Here is an 18,082-nt window from a genome sequence, read left to right on the forward strand (position 1 = left end):
CTATTGGGAAGAGGTAAAAATTGTAATTTTTACGGTTGATCATCAGTTGGCACCATTAACCCTTTAGATAGGCCTGTGCAGAAAAAACAGCAATATAAGCTGTAGGCTTCAAAGACCTACACGGGAGCATATAAATTGACTGGTGCTAAACCAGATCCTTGAGGAATACCACAGGGGAAAATGAGCTGAGGCAGACATACACTTACCCATCTGAACAGAGAAACTGTCAGATATTGCATATTATTCCCTGATTTGTCAAACCCCTCTTGAATGACACAAATGGTAGACTGCAAGTACAGATGCCGGCAAAATATGCGCATGCCCAGTGAGCATGAAAGGTCACATTTTAGGCTGTATGAGTGCATGGGGATCATTTGCTGAAACACAGTTAAAATGGCAGTCTGTACAAGGAGCCTTTTCATTCTTAAACACAATTTTAAAACGAAACCGCTCTAGAGTAAACAGCACCTGAGTCCCTGATCCCACACTCGTGACAATAAAAAATCATTAGGTATATTGTTCATGAAGGAGATGGAGTAATTTAGTTGATAAAGATTGTAAAGGAACAAGAATAAAAAAAATCAATATGTGCAGATCAATAATTTATAAAAAGCCTAATACTCCATTAAAAATAAGAATTGAAAATTTTGATTTGATAATGACTAAAAATCTTGCTTAACTGCATTGGTCAACAATGCTCACATACATTATATAAAGAAGAAAAAGACACTTTTATTATTTAGCTTTTTGTTCCAAGGAAGAACGAAACATTTGTAAAAGTTTGAGGTTATGAAATACATGAGATTGAACTTTCATTTTAAGGTGAATTATCACTTTAACATTCTATTACCTGCTGGAAATGGCTGCTAAGTGCTGTTAGCTGATTTACTTACAGCTGATTAACAAAGCAATGCTCTAGTCTAGTTAGTCCTCAAATATCATGGTTATCCTTTAAACCAAGGGTCACCAAACTTGTTCCTGGAGGGCCGGTGTCCTGCAGATTTTAGCTCCAACCCTAATCAAACACAGCTGAATGAGCTAATCAATGTCTTACTAGGTATACTTGAAACACCCAGCCAGGTGTGTTGAGGCAAGTTGGAGCTAAACCCTGCAGGGACACCGGCCCTCCAGGACTGAGATTGGTGACCCCTGCTTTAAACCTTAATATTATATTTCTGCAAGTCCTCTTGCCTGAGACACTAATTTCACCTTGTTTTCTTTCTTAAAAAAGGATAAAAGTCTATTCCAATGACTTAATCTTAGACAATCTTAATCAATTAAACCATCATCACAGTATTTGAATTCACACTTGTTATTGTTTTTCCCCTTTGCATCTGCTTGAACTGTGGCTGGTGCATGTTTGCATTCTTTATGTAATCATTGAGAATTTACACCACGACTGAAACAAACCTACAACAGTTTTCTTTTTGAATGTAATTGGGGTGATCTTATGGCAATTCGTAGCTTTTTGATTTCGTGGCTAACAGTGTTGGTTGTAGCGCGTTAGAAGTACCATGCATTACGTAATAATATTACTTTTCCGAAGTACCGAGTAAAGTAACTAATTACTTTTAAAAATAAGTAAAATGATTTAAAAGTAAAAAATGACCTTAGTCAGGTTGCATCACACACTCCCTGCTGCGAGGGAACAGACAGTCGGCTCAACCCATCATCATCATCAGGTCTGTTTTTTCACAGCAGATGAGTCAATGTACTGTTCCAGTAACTGAATAACTCAGGATATTGGTTTATTTCGAGTCAGAGGGAGTATCTGGTATGTTAGTACTTACTGAAGACACAAACAGTTTCACAAAGACTCAATTCAATGAACTGGTTTGACCGGTTCACTTAGAAGATCCGGTTAAAACAAACGATTCATTCGCAAATCGCCCGTCATCACTACAGACAGTCAGAAACAGAAACAATGGCAGGCCGGAGCTTTACATTTTTGCTATGGATTCTTGTTATTTTGAACTCATCAAAGCAAAGAAGTGGATTGTCGTTAAGTCTAGATTATGTGTAAACTGTAGAAGCGACTACGTTTTATAATATCTTAAGAGTTTTTCGCTTTTTGGAAACGATTTAGACATTAGTTAAGGACACGTGAAGAAATGTATTCAATGTATGAAGCTCAAAGATTGATGTTGATTTGGGGATTTTTTTTATTGTCATATTGTTCATTTTGTTATTAAATATTTTAAAGGTTTAAAATCTGATTTTGCCTTCATATTAATTATTTCATGTTAGTACTCTTATGCTTTATTGCAATCTTTATCTCAGTGGACAGTGGATTTACTTAACTAATAACACAAAACGTACAAAAGTGTCAAACACATTACTTTACATGCTTTCATTAGTCTGGATTTACAGCATGTATAGCTCAGAACTCTGAAAGTTCCCAAAATATTCTTTTATTCTACATTTTTTTAAAGGAAAATGAAGGTGTAGGTCAGGGCTATTCAATTGGCGACCTGCAGGCCACATGCGGCCCAGAATCAACCTCCGAGCTGCCCAGCCCGTGGTTCCGCCCATAGATAATAAATTAATATATATTATTCATTAATTGTTATTTAATATAATTTAATATATTAATATAAATATAAAGTATATTTATTATGTCTATAGTTCCGCCAAAAACGCTAATTCCTACGTAAATTACGTAGCCTGCAACACGCAAACAATGCAGAGCGTGCCCAATTGGAAGCGGTTTACCTGAGCACGGTTCACTCAGGCTCAGGCGCGGTGCACTTGTAGGGTGCAAAGCATACCTGAGCCCGACACTGAAGACGAGACATGACTTTTAAGGGCCTGTTTTATTTAAATGTATTAATCATTCTTACTGTTTAATGAACGCAAATTGTCGTAGATTATTAAAGATGCAAACCCCTCACTGCACCACAGCTGCACCTTTAGCAAACCTCCTAAGCCCGGTTCAAGGCAACTGTACATCGTGTGAGTACGTCCTCAGATTCTGTTAATTCAGCTCTTTTCGTATGCACCTTTTGCTCTGCAAACTGACCAAAGTTAAAAGAGAAACAACGAATAAACCTTATGTTTTTCAATAAATTTGTTTGTGTTGGTTTTAAAATTTGTCCATATGAGCTGCTTTGCCGCTAAAATGACTGGCCCAGCTAACCTTCTTGGTTTGACAATCTGGCCCAACTAAATTTGTAATTGAATAGCCCTGGTGTAGGTTATATAGGTGGCTGTTAAATGCAGAGCTTCTCAATAAAATAGGTGAAAAAACACCTTTGAAAGAAACACAAGTTCTGACAGAGATTAAACCTCAGCCAGGTAAGGAAAAGTAATGCTAACTAGTTACTTTTTTGGGGGAGTAACTCAATATTGTACTTTCAAAAGTAACTTTCCCCAACACTGGTGGCTAACTTGTATTAATTTGTACAATCTCATTCGTACTGTGATTTGCTCATCCTCAAATTTGTCATACGTTGTCATACAAATGAAATAGTATGAATTAATATGAATTAGCCACTTTTGACAATATGTAAAATAGTTACATTTCCTCTTCGAGCTCAGTGACTAGTCCCAAAAACACATTTGCAGCCAATAAGCAGTAAAGGGTGTGATTAGTAGCTATTGTGGAGAAAAGGACAAAGATCCTGTTTGGTTTTGGGCCATGTTTGTTTGGGTGTTTTGGATAAATTCACTTTGGATAAATTCACTTTGTGCATCTAATGCATTTTTAAATGTGATCTCTGTACAACTCTTATTATTATTATTTAAAAATTTGAATTTAATAATCAGCAACTGAAGAAGTCAGAGAAAATCTCTGACATTCAAAACTGATAAGCTACAAAATAAAAAATAAATAATCACAGCATGACTGACGTAAGGATGCACTGTTTAGATGTAGGCTGTAAATCTGCTTTGAATAAACCCTCATCTTCAGCTGTCAAAAACTATTTTGCAGGTAATATTATGTTAATAGAGAAATGACATCCAACTGATCTGTAATAACAAGCAATAAGCTTACCTACCTAAACATAATAAAGAAAAACATCTCTGTACTGTATGATATATTAATATGAATTATTCATTCATATTTACTAATTCCTTGGCTTTTCAGTGTTACAATCTGTAGTAAACCTAATGGTATTTACTTTCTACAGTATATGAGCCTCTTTGCTCATAAGAGAATGAAAAATAAAATCATTTTAATATACCAGGTTTGAACTATTGTACAATATTAAAGGGTTCCACGGTAAAAACAGTGGCATGATTTCCCTGTAGACTTGATGTATACTGTATGTACTTAAATGTAAAAACAGTGGTGCTTGTACACCAGTACATCTTGAACATCAGTTTCAGTGCATAATGACTTTTCATATAATAATCATTCTGCATTCATATCTTATGGATGATCAAATGGAGAGAGTAAGAATATGGCTTTGTGTATCACCTGTGCTTTTGTTCGCTTGCCATTATTATTTCACAAAGCTTAACAGTTATTGTAGTCACTCGTTCACAAGACTCACAGAATGTGTTTTTTTAGTATCTGAACTATTCATATGAGATTCAATGTTAAAATACAGTCATAACTCAAGGAACTACTGTTTATTACAGATCTAACAAACCAAAGTGTTTTGTTTTTCTGCATTTTATTTACTTTTATAGCTCTTTAGTGTACAACATTTGTGTGTTTTCTGCTGTTCGCGCATCGTTTAACTGTGATCTGCTGCTTCGACTTCAGTTTCAGCTAGATGGAGATAAAAGAAACTGGTGTGTCATTTAACAACTCTCATGGTGTATTTTAGATGCTGAATGGACTTATTAAATCACTTTTATGCACTAACAAAATCAGATTGCTGTTTCTTATTTCCCATTTTTTCAGCATATGAACAAATGACATTAATTTCTGATGCCTTTTTCCTACAGAAAACCTTTTTAGTAAGTTGTCGCTGCAACACAATCTCACTGCAATTTGCAACCTTTTGATTTAGAGACTAATTCGTTTGAATTCGTATGATCTCATTTGTACAGTTTAGTACGATTTGCTTAATCCCCCAATGATGGCTTGGTTTAGGGGCGGGGTTGGGTGCCACACCTACTTTTTAAAATCATACATATTTGTACGACTCGACTCTTAAGCCGCCTTTCCACTGCATGCAACAAGCGACAGACCTGCAGTCATTCATTTCCAATGCAGTGTAGTCCGAGAGCTGCGTGGAGTTCCAATCATCTCCGTATGTGGAAAATTCAGATTCGATTTGAGCTGCGGATACGTTAAAACATTTAAACTCCAGCGACTAGACCGAATACGACCGGACGACCGCATGTGATGTATTCCAGGGTTGTCCAAGCAGGTCCGTGCGCACGAGATGAGAAATAGGAGGGTTTTTTTTTCGAAATTTTTTTAAATCAGAAAAAAGTCTATATTAAAAATATTTCTATTCATAAATAAGTAATAAAAAATATACATTTTTATGTTGTCTACATATTCCCTCCAAAATTTTTAGCGGTCTATGTCTTTCTACGTTTCTATGTGTACTAAACATTTCCTGTCAGGTGTGTTGAAGCAAGTTGGAGATAAACTCTGCAGAACATCGGCCCTCCAGGACTGAGTTTGGGCAACCCTGCACTAAACTGACAAACGTAAAATAGTTACATTTCCCCAGGAGATCAGGCTGGTTATTCTCATGATGGTTTAAAATATTTATATGACAACTGTATTCTCTCCAAACACATGCAAACAACACAGATTGAGGAAGAATATAATATCTTGTATAAACGACTGGTTTTATTTGTGACAGTAAATCAGCTTCAGCTAATCTAGAGTCATCACTGACATTAGCTGATTTTGGTTGCTTTAAATGCTTGTGATGTTAATTATCTGTGGATTGTTTACTCTTAAATTACACAACGACCAAAAGAGATTTGGTAAGATTATAATGTTTGAAGTGCAGGCCCGTAGCCAGGGGGGTTCGGGTGGTTCGAAAGAACCACCACTTACTGACAAAGGTCCACACTTTTCCCATACATGAGCTCATTTGTCCAATTTTGACTAACTTGCCATAATAAATCGTGAAAATAACCATCGAAGAAGGCTTTAAGACTGAGCGGAATCCTCTTATGGCTTTTGCTACAGCGTGACTTAGAATAAGTTGAATGTGCTGGCCAGTTTGTGCTTGCCTAAAAAATGACAATAGGCTAGTTTTTATTTTAAAACTTAAACAGCATCCTGTTTTTCTAATGATGTAATACATTTGTATTTGGAAAAATAAGTATTATTCAAATTTTTTTTTCTTCTAAATCTTTAGGAAATGTTTTTGGTACATCAAAAAATGCAGTGGTTGATGACAATCTGACAAACTAATCCAGCTAAGAATAGTGCTTGAAAAGTATTTAAACCTCATAATTAAATAGAAAATGAGGCTAATTACTGCAGAAAGGTCCAAATTTTAAGAATATAGAGTGACCCCTTTCACCAGGCTGACCACGAGCCTGAAGTGTGAATGTATTTAAGATTGAGTTGAAAATCAAACAACAGAATTTATAAGGTGCTATATCAAACATGTTACATTTGATAATAGTTGCTCTCTGAATAGTTTGATTCTAGTCCTCCAGACTTTCAATTTTATCATTCAATAAACTATCAAAGTACATATCAAGTACGTGGTAATTATAGCACAAACCAAGAGCCAAGATTTAAGCATCTATTAAAAGCACAAGCAAGAACAGTTTTTCAATAGTAATACGTTTTACATCCGAGTTACACTACTAGAACACATACATATAATTAAATGCACAAAACCCCCTGCACTAATAGACATTAATTATCTGCAAATAATCACTTGTTTATCTTATGACACAACTGGTATTAAAGATTGAATAATAAAGAGCAGCACCTCTGACTGGAAATCAAACACAAACCCTGGCTGACAAGTTTTGGTATTAGTAATATCATACTGATAACCAGGTTTAAACAATGTGTTATGTTTAACACCGTAAATAACAGTGATTATTTGAACATACTACATTCTGTTACTTTAAAAGTGTTACATTTTATTTCATACTGTTATTTCTTGTCTTGCCATGTTTATTGTATGAAGGTTTTTTTTCTTTTTAAACAATAAAGTGGTTATTTTTGTTTAATGTGTGAACAAATGCATTATCGTTGCTTGAAAAGATTTAGATTGTACCACCGAAAACACTGTTTTGAGGATGTTTTTGTTACCTTTTTGGCCTTTGAATGAGTCTGGAAACTTGGCTGTCTATGGAGGATGAGGGAGCTCTTAGATTTCATCTAAAATATCTTCATTTGTGATCCAAAGATGAAGAAAGGTCTGAGGAGTTTGGAACAAAATGAGGTTGAGTAATTAATGTTTTGGGTGAACTGAGAGCCCAATGTCAGAGCCCAAACTAAGCCATAAAGAGATAAACATGGTCAGCAACAGTACTCTCGGAGAGACATTTCTACACCTTTTAATGATTTTATTTAATGTGGGTCAAGAGGACAAACACTCAAATCTTACATTTTGTGACAACATCCATTTAAAAAGCAGAATTGAATCCTGTGCCAACCAACCCATGTAAATCTCATATACTGAATGAATACACTGGATAGCTTTAACGATCATAACTCAATATCAATAATTGAAGCGTTCTAGGAACAATGTTTTGCTTATACTGCCATGGCATTTACCTCACAGCTTTCTGAGCACCTAATAATAGCTTAAATCTGGGCTACACCACACAAAGATGCCTGACTTTAAATTTTTCATTAAGTTTCTTCACTAAATTCTTGATGCATAGTGTGTACTAGGGCTGAAAATTAACCAAATAACCTCAAAATCCAGCCTGATCTCACGAGAAAATGTAACTATTTTACGTTTTGTCAGTTTAGTGGCTAATTCATACGAGTTGAGTCATACGAAAATGTACAAAAAAAGGTGGCGTGACCCAACCATCATTGGTGGATGAGTAAGTTGTACTAAATAGTACAAACGAGACTACGAATCATTCCGAATTAGCCACTAAATAAAAAGTTACGAATTACAGTGAGATTGTGCTGTCAAAATCACAACCGCAGTGTAAGTACGAAAAGAATCAAGACATTAAAACGAAACATTGAGCTTATTTTTCATAGACAAATGTATATGAATATAATGTAACTACAGTACAGTACATCAGGATTTGCTTATCAGCCATATTTGCAAGCCATCAATTTCACAGTGAACTTATTTAGTCATATATGTTGCCTCTATTTACAATCCTAAAATAGATCGCTTAATTGCTTAGTAATAATAATAGTTTTACAGAGCCCCTATTATACATTAAAAAGGGTCATATTTTGGTTTTAAGGGTCTCCAACAACAGGCTGATATGCATGCAAGGTCAAAAAACACTTTCATTGTCTTATAATATGCATTTATTTTTACCTAATTATCCCAGCGACTCCCATTTGATTCGTTCAGTGATTCATTTGTTCCAAAACCCCTCCTTAGCGTGAAGCTAATCTGTACTTATTGGACCGCTGACCGCCTGTTGCGATTGGTCGACAGCGTTCAGCGCGAGACAGAGTGAAATGCCCAGCAAGGCTTATCAACAATATTGAAGTAGTCAGGGTGCATAGTGTATGTGTCAGCATAGCTGCCAACACTGTTTTTCCTGAGTCTCTTGTATTTCAGACCCATCTCCCGCCACCCTCCCGTTTTGTAATTTATCCTGGAAAACTCCCGTAATTTCAACCACCCACTGTGAATTTTCAGTGACAGATGTCGGCAGGTTTGTGTGTGAGCCCAATGCAGTGAAACACCAGCATATTGCTCTATTCTTAACCATAAGTAAAACAGTGACGCATATTCAGTATTAATCCACACAGCGGCAAAAGCTGAACTATTTTGAAACATGACCGCTGCATGTGTAAGAGCAGCTGACGGTGGCCATAGCAATGACAAACGGCAGTGGAACGTGAGCTCACAAACGCATTTAAATCCATAAACGAAGCTGCACGCGTCGCGTTTTCAACATGGCATTAGGCGCGATATGAGAACACAAAGAGTTAACCTGATACAGTACAAGCGGTTACAAGTAACAAAACACAATTAAATACATAATTTGCCAGATAGAGAAAACAAGGAGGCAGCCATTTTAATCGCACTTACTTACACTTGTGAAATGAAGGAAGAAACTGATCCATGATCCACTGATCCATGTTTTGATAAAGTCCCATACATCAACAGTCTTTTCTGATACTTTCTTTAACAAACAGCCGACAAATGCTCTGTTGTAAGCATGTAGATTGCAGAAGCACTCGAACAACACAAGGCTGGACTATAATGCTGAGGTATTTTTGCAAAAATAAACCTCAACAACTGACTCTTCCCAGTTCCATTTTTAGGTGGGAAAATAACATTAACTTTCCCTCACACTTCCAGTAATATCCAGCTGAGCACAGCGTCTTCATGACTTGATTCAACCGGCCGGCGTCTTCTTCTTTTTCTTTGCTATTGGGCGGGGCCGCAGGTTTCAATTTTCCCAGGTATGTGCACGCAAAATTGGGCGGGGCTTAAGTTTCATATCTACGTCACGCCAAAACGGCTAAAGACTCGTTATCAAGACGATTCATTTGAAGGACTATGAGTCGACTCTTTTATAAATGCATCAATAGTTTTAAACACTGTGCACTTTCAGACTTAAGCTGGATTTTTCACTTCACTTAGAGCTGTTACACACTACATGGAAGGTCATTCTCAAAAATAATTGGGGCTCTTTAAAGATGAATGAATGAGTATTACAGCCATGCCTGTCTAGAGTATTGGTTCCCAATTCTGGTCCTCGGGGACCGCCCCCTGCACATTTTGTATGTCTATTATTTGACACACCAGGATCAGTTCATGGATTTCTCTGTTAACCAGTTGATGATCTGAATCAGGTGTGCTAAGAAAAAAAACACACAAAATGGGCAGAGAATTGGAATTGGACTGTAATTAGGAACGATTGGTCTATAGCAGGGGTACCCAAGCTCAGTCCTGGAGAGCCGGTGTCCTGGAGACTTTACCTCCAACCTTAATCAAACACACCTGAACCAGCTAATTAACCTCTTATGCTGCGGTCACAATTGAGTTTGTGTGTGCGAAATTCTGTTGTACAGCTCTGTGAATATGGGCGGGATTAAACAAGATGATTGAACATAAAAAAGCAAGCGATTGGTCCATGTTTTAAAATCCTGTCCAGAGAGGTCATGATTTGATCTTTGACTGGTCTCACTCAATCATGTGATGCGATTTCGCAGGTCAGAGTTCACCAGCTTTACAACACAGCGAACTGCGAAACTTGACGCACGACCTTGCGTTTCCGGTCTGATGCATTCGCGTGCGTATGAATGGATGTCTAAAGGAAGAAAAATGCAGTGTAACCATAGCTTTACTAGATATACTAGACACTACCTGGCAGGTGTGTTGAAGAAAGTCTAAACTCTGCTGGACAGCGGCCCTCTAGGACTGAGTTTGGGCACCCCTGGCCTATAGTTTTCTTCATATCTTACGTTCTAGTCTTACATCAGATTTTATCACTGGTTTACACTCAGTATTATCTTATTTATCATTTTCGTTCAGTCATTGGTGGTTTTCATCATGTGATCCCTGCAGTCCTGTATTTAAGCCCTCATGTTTGCCATGTTAGATTGTGGTATTGAAGTATATTATGCACAGTCCAGGTCATTGATTTAAGTGACCTGTTGATTCCTGTTGAATTTCAACATTTCTTGACTCTCACCCAAATACAGTATATAAAGTAAACATATTTGCTATACCACATCAAAATACTCAACATTTCAAGCATACATTTACTATGCAATCTTGCAGTGTAGTGTACAATTGTAACTGATGACACTTCTACTCTTTAAAATTTCACAAGATAAAGAAAAACTAATTTAAAGGGTTAATTAGTTCACCCAAAAATGAATATTCTGTTAATTACAAACCCTCATTCCCAATCCTTTATATTTGGAACACTAGTTAGGATATTGTATATAAAATCTGACAGCCCTCACCCTACATAGACAGCAACGAGACATTCAAAGTACAGAAAGTAACCAAAAACATTGTCAAAACTTTTCATGTGACTTCAGACTTCATCTGGAATCATACGAAGTTCCAAGAACACTTTTGTATGACAAAAATAAAACTATAAAATCGAATTTTTTCACTGCGCATTAGGGGAGGGTGCCCTTTGTAAATGTGCACTTTGATTTGAGAGAGAAGACATACAGTATGTACTGTAAACAGTCATATTTACAGTATTATCTATGCACAAAAGTGTTCTTGGAGCTTCGTATGATTACAGCTGAATCACTGAAGTTACATGGAATGTTTTGACAACATTTTGGTTCCTTTTCTGAACTTTGAATGTCTCTGGAGCATTACCGTTAATGGAGGATGAGGGAGCTCTCAGATTTTATCTAAAATATCTTAATTTGTGTACTGAAAATAAATGAAGGTCTCAGGAGACTGGAATGACACAAGGGTGAATAATCAATGAAAGAATTTATTATTTTGGGTGAACTAACCCTTTCATTGTGATATCTTCCTACCTCTCTGAACACACACAAACACACAGCTTTTGACATGAGGTGATGATTATGTCCTCATTTTTATCTGCTTGTGGTACAGCATAAAGTCATCTGGTATAGAATCTGTGAAATACACAAGAGAAACAAACGCTTGTATTATTATTTTGATTAATTGTGTAGCACTAAAAAAATTAATGTTCTAAGAAATGAATTAGTCACACTGACCCAGAGATATTAGTCTACTTACCATTGCATCTGTAGCCGAGATTGGACCATATGACATTCTCCTGAGAGAAGCAGAAAACACCCAGCCTTCCTCCTCTCATAGTGGAGTCAATCACAACTCCTGAATCTGCCACCAGCGCTGTACCTTCATACAGTCTTAATCTGTAGCACAGACGTGCAGAACACAGTCAGTTTCTACAGAACTACTCTATCATTCAAATGTTAAATGTACATTTTTTTAAAATTGTTTATTTGATCCAAAATACATTCAAATCAGTAATTATATAGTGCTTATATTTCAATTTTCATGTTTTTTTTCAAAGCTGTGATTTATTCAATTCAAGTTTATTTGTATTAAATAAACACTAAATATTGTTTCAAAGCAGCTTTACAAAAGGTGCACATTATTGCATTGCATTTAAATTTAGAAAATTTTAAAAATAAAAAAGTTTTTAGTTACCATAAGTTTTTAGTTACCATAACTTAATTAGTTACTAATAACTTTAACAAGTTAACTAGTAACTAATAACTTTTAACAATTAAAGTTATTATATACAAACATAGGTAATCTGCAGTTATATAGTATATAGGCAGAGATGTATAGTAACGAAGTAGAACTACTTCACTACTGTACTTAAGTACTAAAAGGCAGTATCTGTACTTTACTGGAGTATTGTTTTTTTCTCCTACTTCCACTTTTACTTAAGTATATATTTTTGATGAGTTTAATACTTTTACTCCGATAGATTTTTTATGAGCTGCATCGTTACTCGTTACTAGAGGTGTCAAAATGGTCGATATCGGTTCAGTAATAGATCATAACGGGGTATTACGTACTGACGTCATTTATCTCCTATGCGCGATGTCGCAATACTATGGCGAAGGACGGAGGCGCGAGGGCGAGTGAAGGCGGCACAGCACACGAGCCGCTATTTCACTACTACAGAGAAATGTTGTGAGACTCCATCTCTGCCTCTCTGACTTTGGACATTTGACCCGCTGGCATGTTTGTGAGGTAACTTTTCATCTCCTCTTGGCTGTTAAAGCGATACTTGTGGATCCAGACCTGGGCGTGTATGAGGTGCAAGTTTTCTCCACTGTGTCTCATATAGATTACCTGTGATAACCTCGTATTATACATACATAGACTGGAACCGCGGCTGTTCTTCCCGCCATCAGTGAACAACGCTTTCATTTCTAAAGCCGATAGCAGCCCTTTCTGTTGAGAAGGTGAAGACAATAACTAATCAAAGGGGTGTAAGACCTCGCCTGTCAGCATTTAAAAAGCAGGCGGGAGAATATTTACATTAGTTTATTTGCTATAAATGCTCATGCTGTCTTCTGTGCATGAGTTTTGTTTGATACACTCAGAAAGAGTTTTTTCTTTGAGCGGGTCAAATTAAGGGTACAGTTCATATATCTTACTGCTGTGTTAAAGGACACAATTGTATTACAAGTAACCATTTAACTGTCACACCAAGAAAAAACCAATATAATTTTTTTATTTATTGCATTTCTTAACTCCTAATGTCGCTTGTTAACACAATCAATACATTTTCCCCCAACACATCCCATAATTTCTAAAATATCAGCCTCTACCAAATGGTTGAGATGTTGGTTTATGGTAAAAGTACCAGAATGAATAAATATACTATAAAAATCTAAAGTTTAAGACCAATTTAATTAAAACATAATCAAAATGAAACATTTTTGAATACTAAATCATAGCCATAAGCCATAAAATATTTCAGATTTTCATTTAACACAGTAATATACACGTTTTCTTTTTTTTACAATAAAATCAAAATTAAGTGAATTAGAACGTTCGTTTACAGCGTTTACAACCAGTAATTTGTGCTCCGAAAATGGGTTTCAATAGCGTTTTGAGTGGATTATGGACTGTTTTTGTGACACACAACTTTGAAAAGTTTGTTCTTTTTTAACTTTGTTAAAGCTGTTATAATCTGTCAGATCTGTGGTTCAAGCGTGAGAGAAAAACAGTATTGTAAGTCATGTTTCTTTTCGTTCTGCTTAATGACGTGCCCCCCAAAAATAGATTTAAAATAAACAAAACAATGATGTCTTTTGACTGCATTCTTTAATAACTACATTACACAATACTTGTACTTTTACTTTCAGTACTTGAGTAGTAAATTTTGAAATAAACTACTTGCAATACTTAAGTACAAAAAATGTTGAATACTTTAGTACTTCCACTTAAGTATGGTGCTTAAAGAGCACTTTTACTTCTACTCAAGTCACTTTTTGATAGAGTACTTGTACTTTTACTTAAGTCTGGGTCTCTAGTACTTTATACATCTCTGTATATAGGTGATGTCAATGTGTGCATGTTCAATGAAGAGTATTTGTATATTAGGTGTATGTGTTTTTATCCACTTCAGCCATCAGTCCTTCATAAATTATTATAATAATATGCTGATTTTCTGCTTCAAAGTTTTTTTGAAAACAGAGGTACATTTTACTTTTTAGGATACATTGATGAAAAAATAAGTAAAAAAAATAAATATTTTATTGCTTATTATTATTTTATAAATGTCTTTATTTTATTTTACCCTTGAACATTTTTATTTATCCTTTATAAATAAAAAAGAATGCATTTAATAGATTTTTAATGGTACTGTACCACACAAATATGAAGCAGCTCAATGATTTTCAACACGGCTACTAAATGTTTAAATAAATGTTTCTTGAGCAGCAGTAATGATATCAGAATGATTTCTGAAGTTTCATTTAACACTAAAGACTGAAGTAATGATGCTAAAAATTCAGCTTTATAATGAAAGGAATAAATAAAAATATAAAAGTACATTTAAATAAAGCATTTAAAAAAAAAAAAAAAAATATATATATATATATATATATATATATATATATATATATATATATATATATATATATATATATATATATATTTCTGTGTTTAATATGTTTTGGATCAAATAAATATGGCCTTTCTTTTTACAAAATCCAAATGTTTTGACATTAGTGTTCATGTTTAAAGGTTTAGAGCTCTATTTTAATGATCTAGGCGCAGAGTCTAAAGCGGAGGGTGCAAAAGCATTTCGTGAATGTCCGAATCCACTTTTGCTATTTTTGAAACGGAAAAACACGGTTTGCGCCGTGGCGCATGGTCTAACAGGGTTGTGCTTACTCTCTTAAAGAGTTATGGGTGGTTTTGAGCATAACGTGCATTAAACCAATCAGAGTCTCATCTCCCATCCCTTTTAAGAGTCCGTTGCGTCGCGTCATGGCTCATTTGCTATTTACATGGCGACTTTGTGCGTGGAAAAACTGAATGGAAAAACTTGCTTCACTAGCAAGAAAACAGTTAAACAGACCATCTGCAGCGAGAATAAAGAATAAGCCTCCTCCATTCGACCTCTGTACTTTCTCTTTACTAAACGCAAAGATTTGTTTCAAACCTATTTGTGAATTTAGTTCTAATTTCCAGCAAACGAATAAATGAACAATAATGAAATGTGGTAAAAAAAAGTTATATCCAAACACGTTCTATTCTCATGCCCCACATGATGATGCATACTTCTCTAAAACCCGACAGATGGACAAATCTAAACTTGTTTTTATTATAAAACAAACATAAATATGCATATAATAAATACTAATAATAACAACATTAAACGAAAGGAAATTGTCATAATTAAACTAAAAAAGCCCCACGAGATGAAGACGGCATGGAGGTAGTGGTTTTTATATTTCTGTAGAAATCTCTCACCTTATATATCCCACCTGTGGGCGGTGAGAAAGGTGCCAGCGATAAGATGTTCTGTCCTTCCAGCCAACATTTCTGGGGTCCTTCCAGAGCAAAGTAACTTCCCCTGGTGTGTCTCCTGTGTGCCACAGGGCATTACGCAGATACTCACCCGGACCGGTACGAGACTTCACTGCCTGGAGAAAAACAGAGAGAAATATCTGGGTTGCAAACAATATTTCTGGTTGCTTTTCTGTTCTTTGAATGTCTTGTGACCATTCCTGCCAATGGAGGATGAGAGAACTCTTGGATTTCATCTAAAAGAACCTAATTTGTGATCTGAAGATAAATGGAGCTCATGAGGATGAGTAATTAATAACATTGTTTTCATTTATTTAAAGACCAAGTAATATTTAACATGTGTTGATCACTGTTGTTAACTAATGCATTAACTAACATTAACTAATACACCCTTATTGTAAAGTGTTACCAAAACATTGCATATGTTCAGTGCTTTAATTGATAGTCTTTGCTTTTCTTAGCAAGAATTCACTGAATAATTTGCATATCATCCTCAAATCAATTACCAGCTCTAATTTTACTTTGAGAGCTGCAACTTTGACTTTAAAGGAAATCACCAGTGGTTCCCTCAGAATATTCTGTGAATTTGATTTATTTTGTGGTAAACAACCTTTCAATAATAACCAGATGTGCTGCTCTACAACATAAATTACACCCATTTATGTCCATAACACACTTTTAAAGCTTTTAAGTTTATTTTATAGATGTCTGTTTAACTATATGTGTTGTTTTGGGTGCATATAGTTTACACTGCAATGAAAATGTCCAAGTATCATAAAGTTACAGTAACTTTATTCCATAGAGTAAAAATCTCTATGGAACTAGTGACAAATCAGCCTTTGTTTTTTTTTTTGACATCATGGCTGCAGCACTTTATTTTTACTTTATTCCTTTACTCTCACCTTCAGCTGTATTCCAGGCTGAGCCAAGGCTTTGAATGGTAAATTCTGCCAGTACGTCTGTTCTGTCTGTTTCCACATCACCACATAGAAGCTGGATGAGTCCTGATAGCCAAAGATGAAGCCCACGTAATCATCATCAGTGGCTGTGTTCACATGGATCGTGCCCTCAAAATCAACACCATTAAATGCTGTGTAGCCTAAAGAATAAACAAGAAAAATGAGGTTAAAAAGAAGTGTAAGGAGTACTTATAAAAATCTACCTTTTAGTACACTACAGAATAAAGTGAAAATGTCTTTCTATAGCACATTTAAAAGCAACAGTTTTGCCAAATTGCTAAACAAAAATAATACAATCAATTTTAAAAATCCATGCATCACATGAGAAATGAAAAAAATACGTAATATATACAGTATATTTTCACTAGTTTTGTTATTATTTGTATGTTTTACACAAAAATACTCTTACATCATAAGATGTTTCGGTTTAGTTAAATTTTTACTAGCCAATTCTTTGTAATTATTCATTTTTACATACATGCATGCAAAGTAAATCTCAATTTTTTACTGTACATACCCACAGCCAAACCAGGGTCACTGTTCATTGTCTGCACAATCTCCATTCCCTAAAACACAACATTCAAAAGTTCACATTTAGCTGATAATTGCTTATAAAGCTTGTTTGGCATGCTGACTCGGGAGAGAGCCCTGAGCTCATAAGATCCTCGAGCCCAGGGCTCCCTCCCGTTTGCAAGGCGAGAGGGGAGTTTGAGCTCAGGTAGATCTCGAGAACTCCCCTGTTGTAGTAGCTGAAGAACAGATAGTGATTGCTCTCAAGAGATAATTACTTACTAGGAGCATATCTATGGTGCCGATTTGGATTAGTCAATTAACGTAAGTTGCATGTTTTTGGACAGTGGGAGGAAACCCACGTGAGCACAGGGAGAACGTGTAAACTCCGCACAGAAACAACGGCTGGCTTGGTAAGGACTAGAACCAGTGACGTTCTTGCTGTGAGGCAACAGTGCTAACCACTGGGCCATCGGGCCACCCATCTAGGAAAGGAGGAGAAGTAGGGGTGGAAGGAGGGATTCTTCAAAACGAAAATGGCTGTTATATGGAACTTAGGGTATTTATAGTGGTGAATCATAAATTAAATAATGCGGGGCCAGCCGCAAGCAATCATAAGCACGTAATCCTCTCGAAATTAGTTTATAAATAAACTTCACTAATTGTTGTATAATATCTTTATATCTTAAAAAAATTAGTTCACCCCAAAATGAATATTATTTCATGATTGCTCACCCTCAAGGCATCCTCAGTGTATGACTTCCTTCTTTTTTTTTATAAGTTTATAAACTGTTTTGTCTAACTTCTGGCAACCATCAGCCAATGTCTTCTTCTGAGGCACATTGTTGGTGTATTTAGCACCATCAGCTGGATTTCTGATTTGTCTCTCTTTACTGCCCAATAGCATTCTTTTCAACTGTACTAAATGCATTTTAAAAAGTATTTCAAAAGAAGAAAAAGACAACAACAGTAACTTCTCACTAAAAAAATTAATAAATAAAATTTCCTTTTTTTTTAGATGGATGTGCTTTACTGGACTTCTTT

At 35.6% G+C, this 18,082-nt stretch overlaps 1 protein-coding gene across 1 annotated transcript in view; it reads right to left on the reverse strand.

Annotated features, from left to right (window-relative positions):
* Positions 1-7,431: 7,431 nt before the first annotated feature.
* Positions 7,432-18,082, reverse strand: part of thbs3b (thrombospondin 3b) — a 31,236-nt gene continuing 20,585 nt past the window's right edge. The window contains exons 19-23 of the mRNA XM_056479297.1: positions 17,046-17,094; positions 16,472-16,668; positions 15,513-15,685; positions 11,781-11,920; positions 7,432-11,656 (exon numbers count right to left, since the gene is read on the reverse strand). Of these exons, the coding sequence (XP_056335272.1) occupies positions 11,601-11,656; positions 11,781-11,920; positions 15,513-15,685; positions 16,472-16,668; positions 17,046-17,094 (615 nt within the window). The 3' untranslated portion in view covers positions 7,432-11,600. The remainder of the gene's footprint in view (positions 11,657-11,780; positions 11,921-15,512; positions 15,686-16,471; positions 16,669-17,045; positions 17,095-18,082) is intronic.

Source organism: Danio aesculapii, chromosome 19 (assembly GCF_903798145.1).
Source record: "Danio aesculapii chromosome 19, fDanAes4.1, whole genome shotgun sequence".
Taxonomy (NCBI): Eukaryota; Metazoa; Chordata; class Actinopteri; order Cypriniformes; family Danionidae; genus Danio; species Danio aesculapii.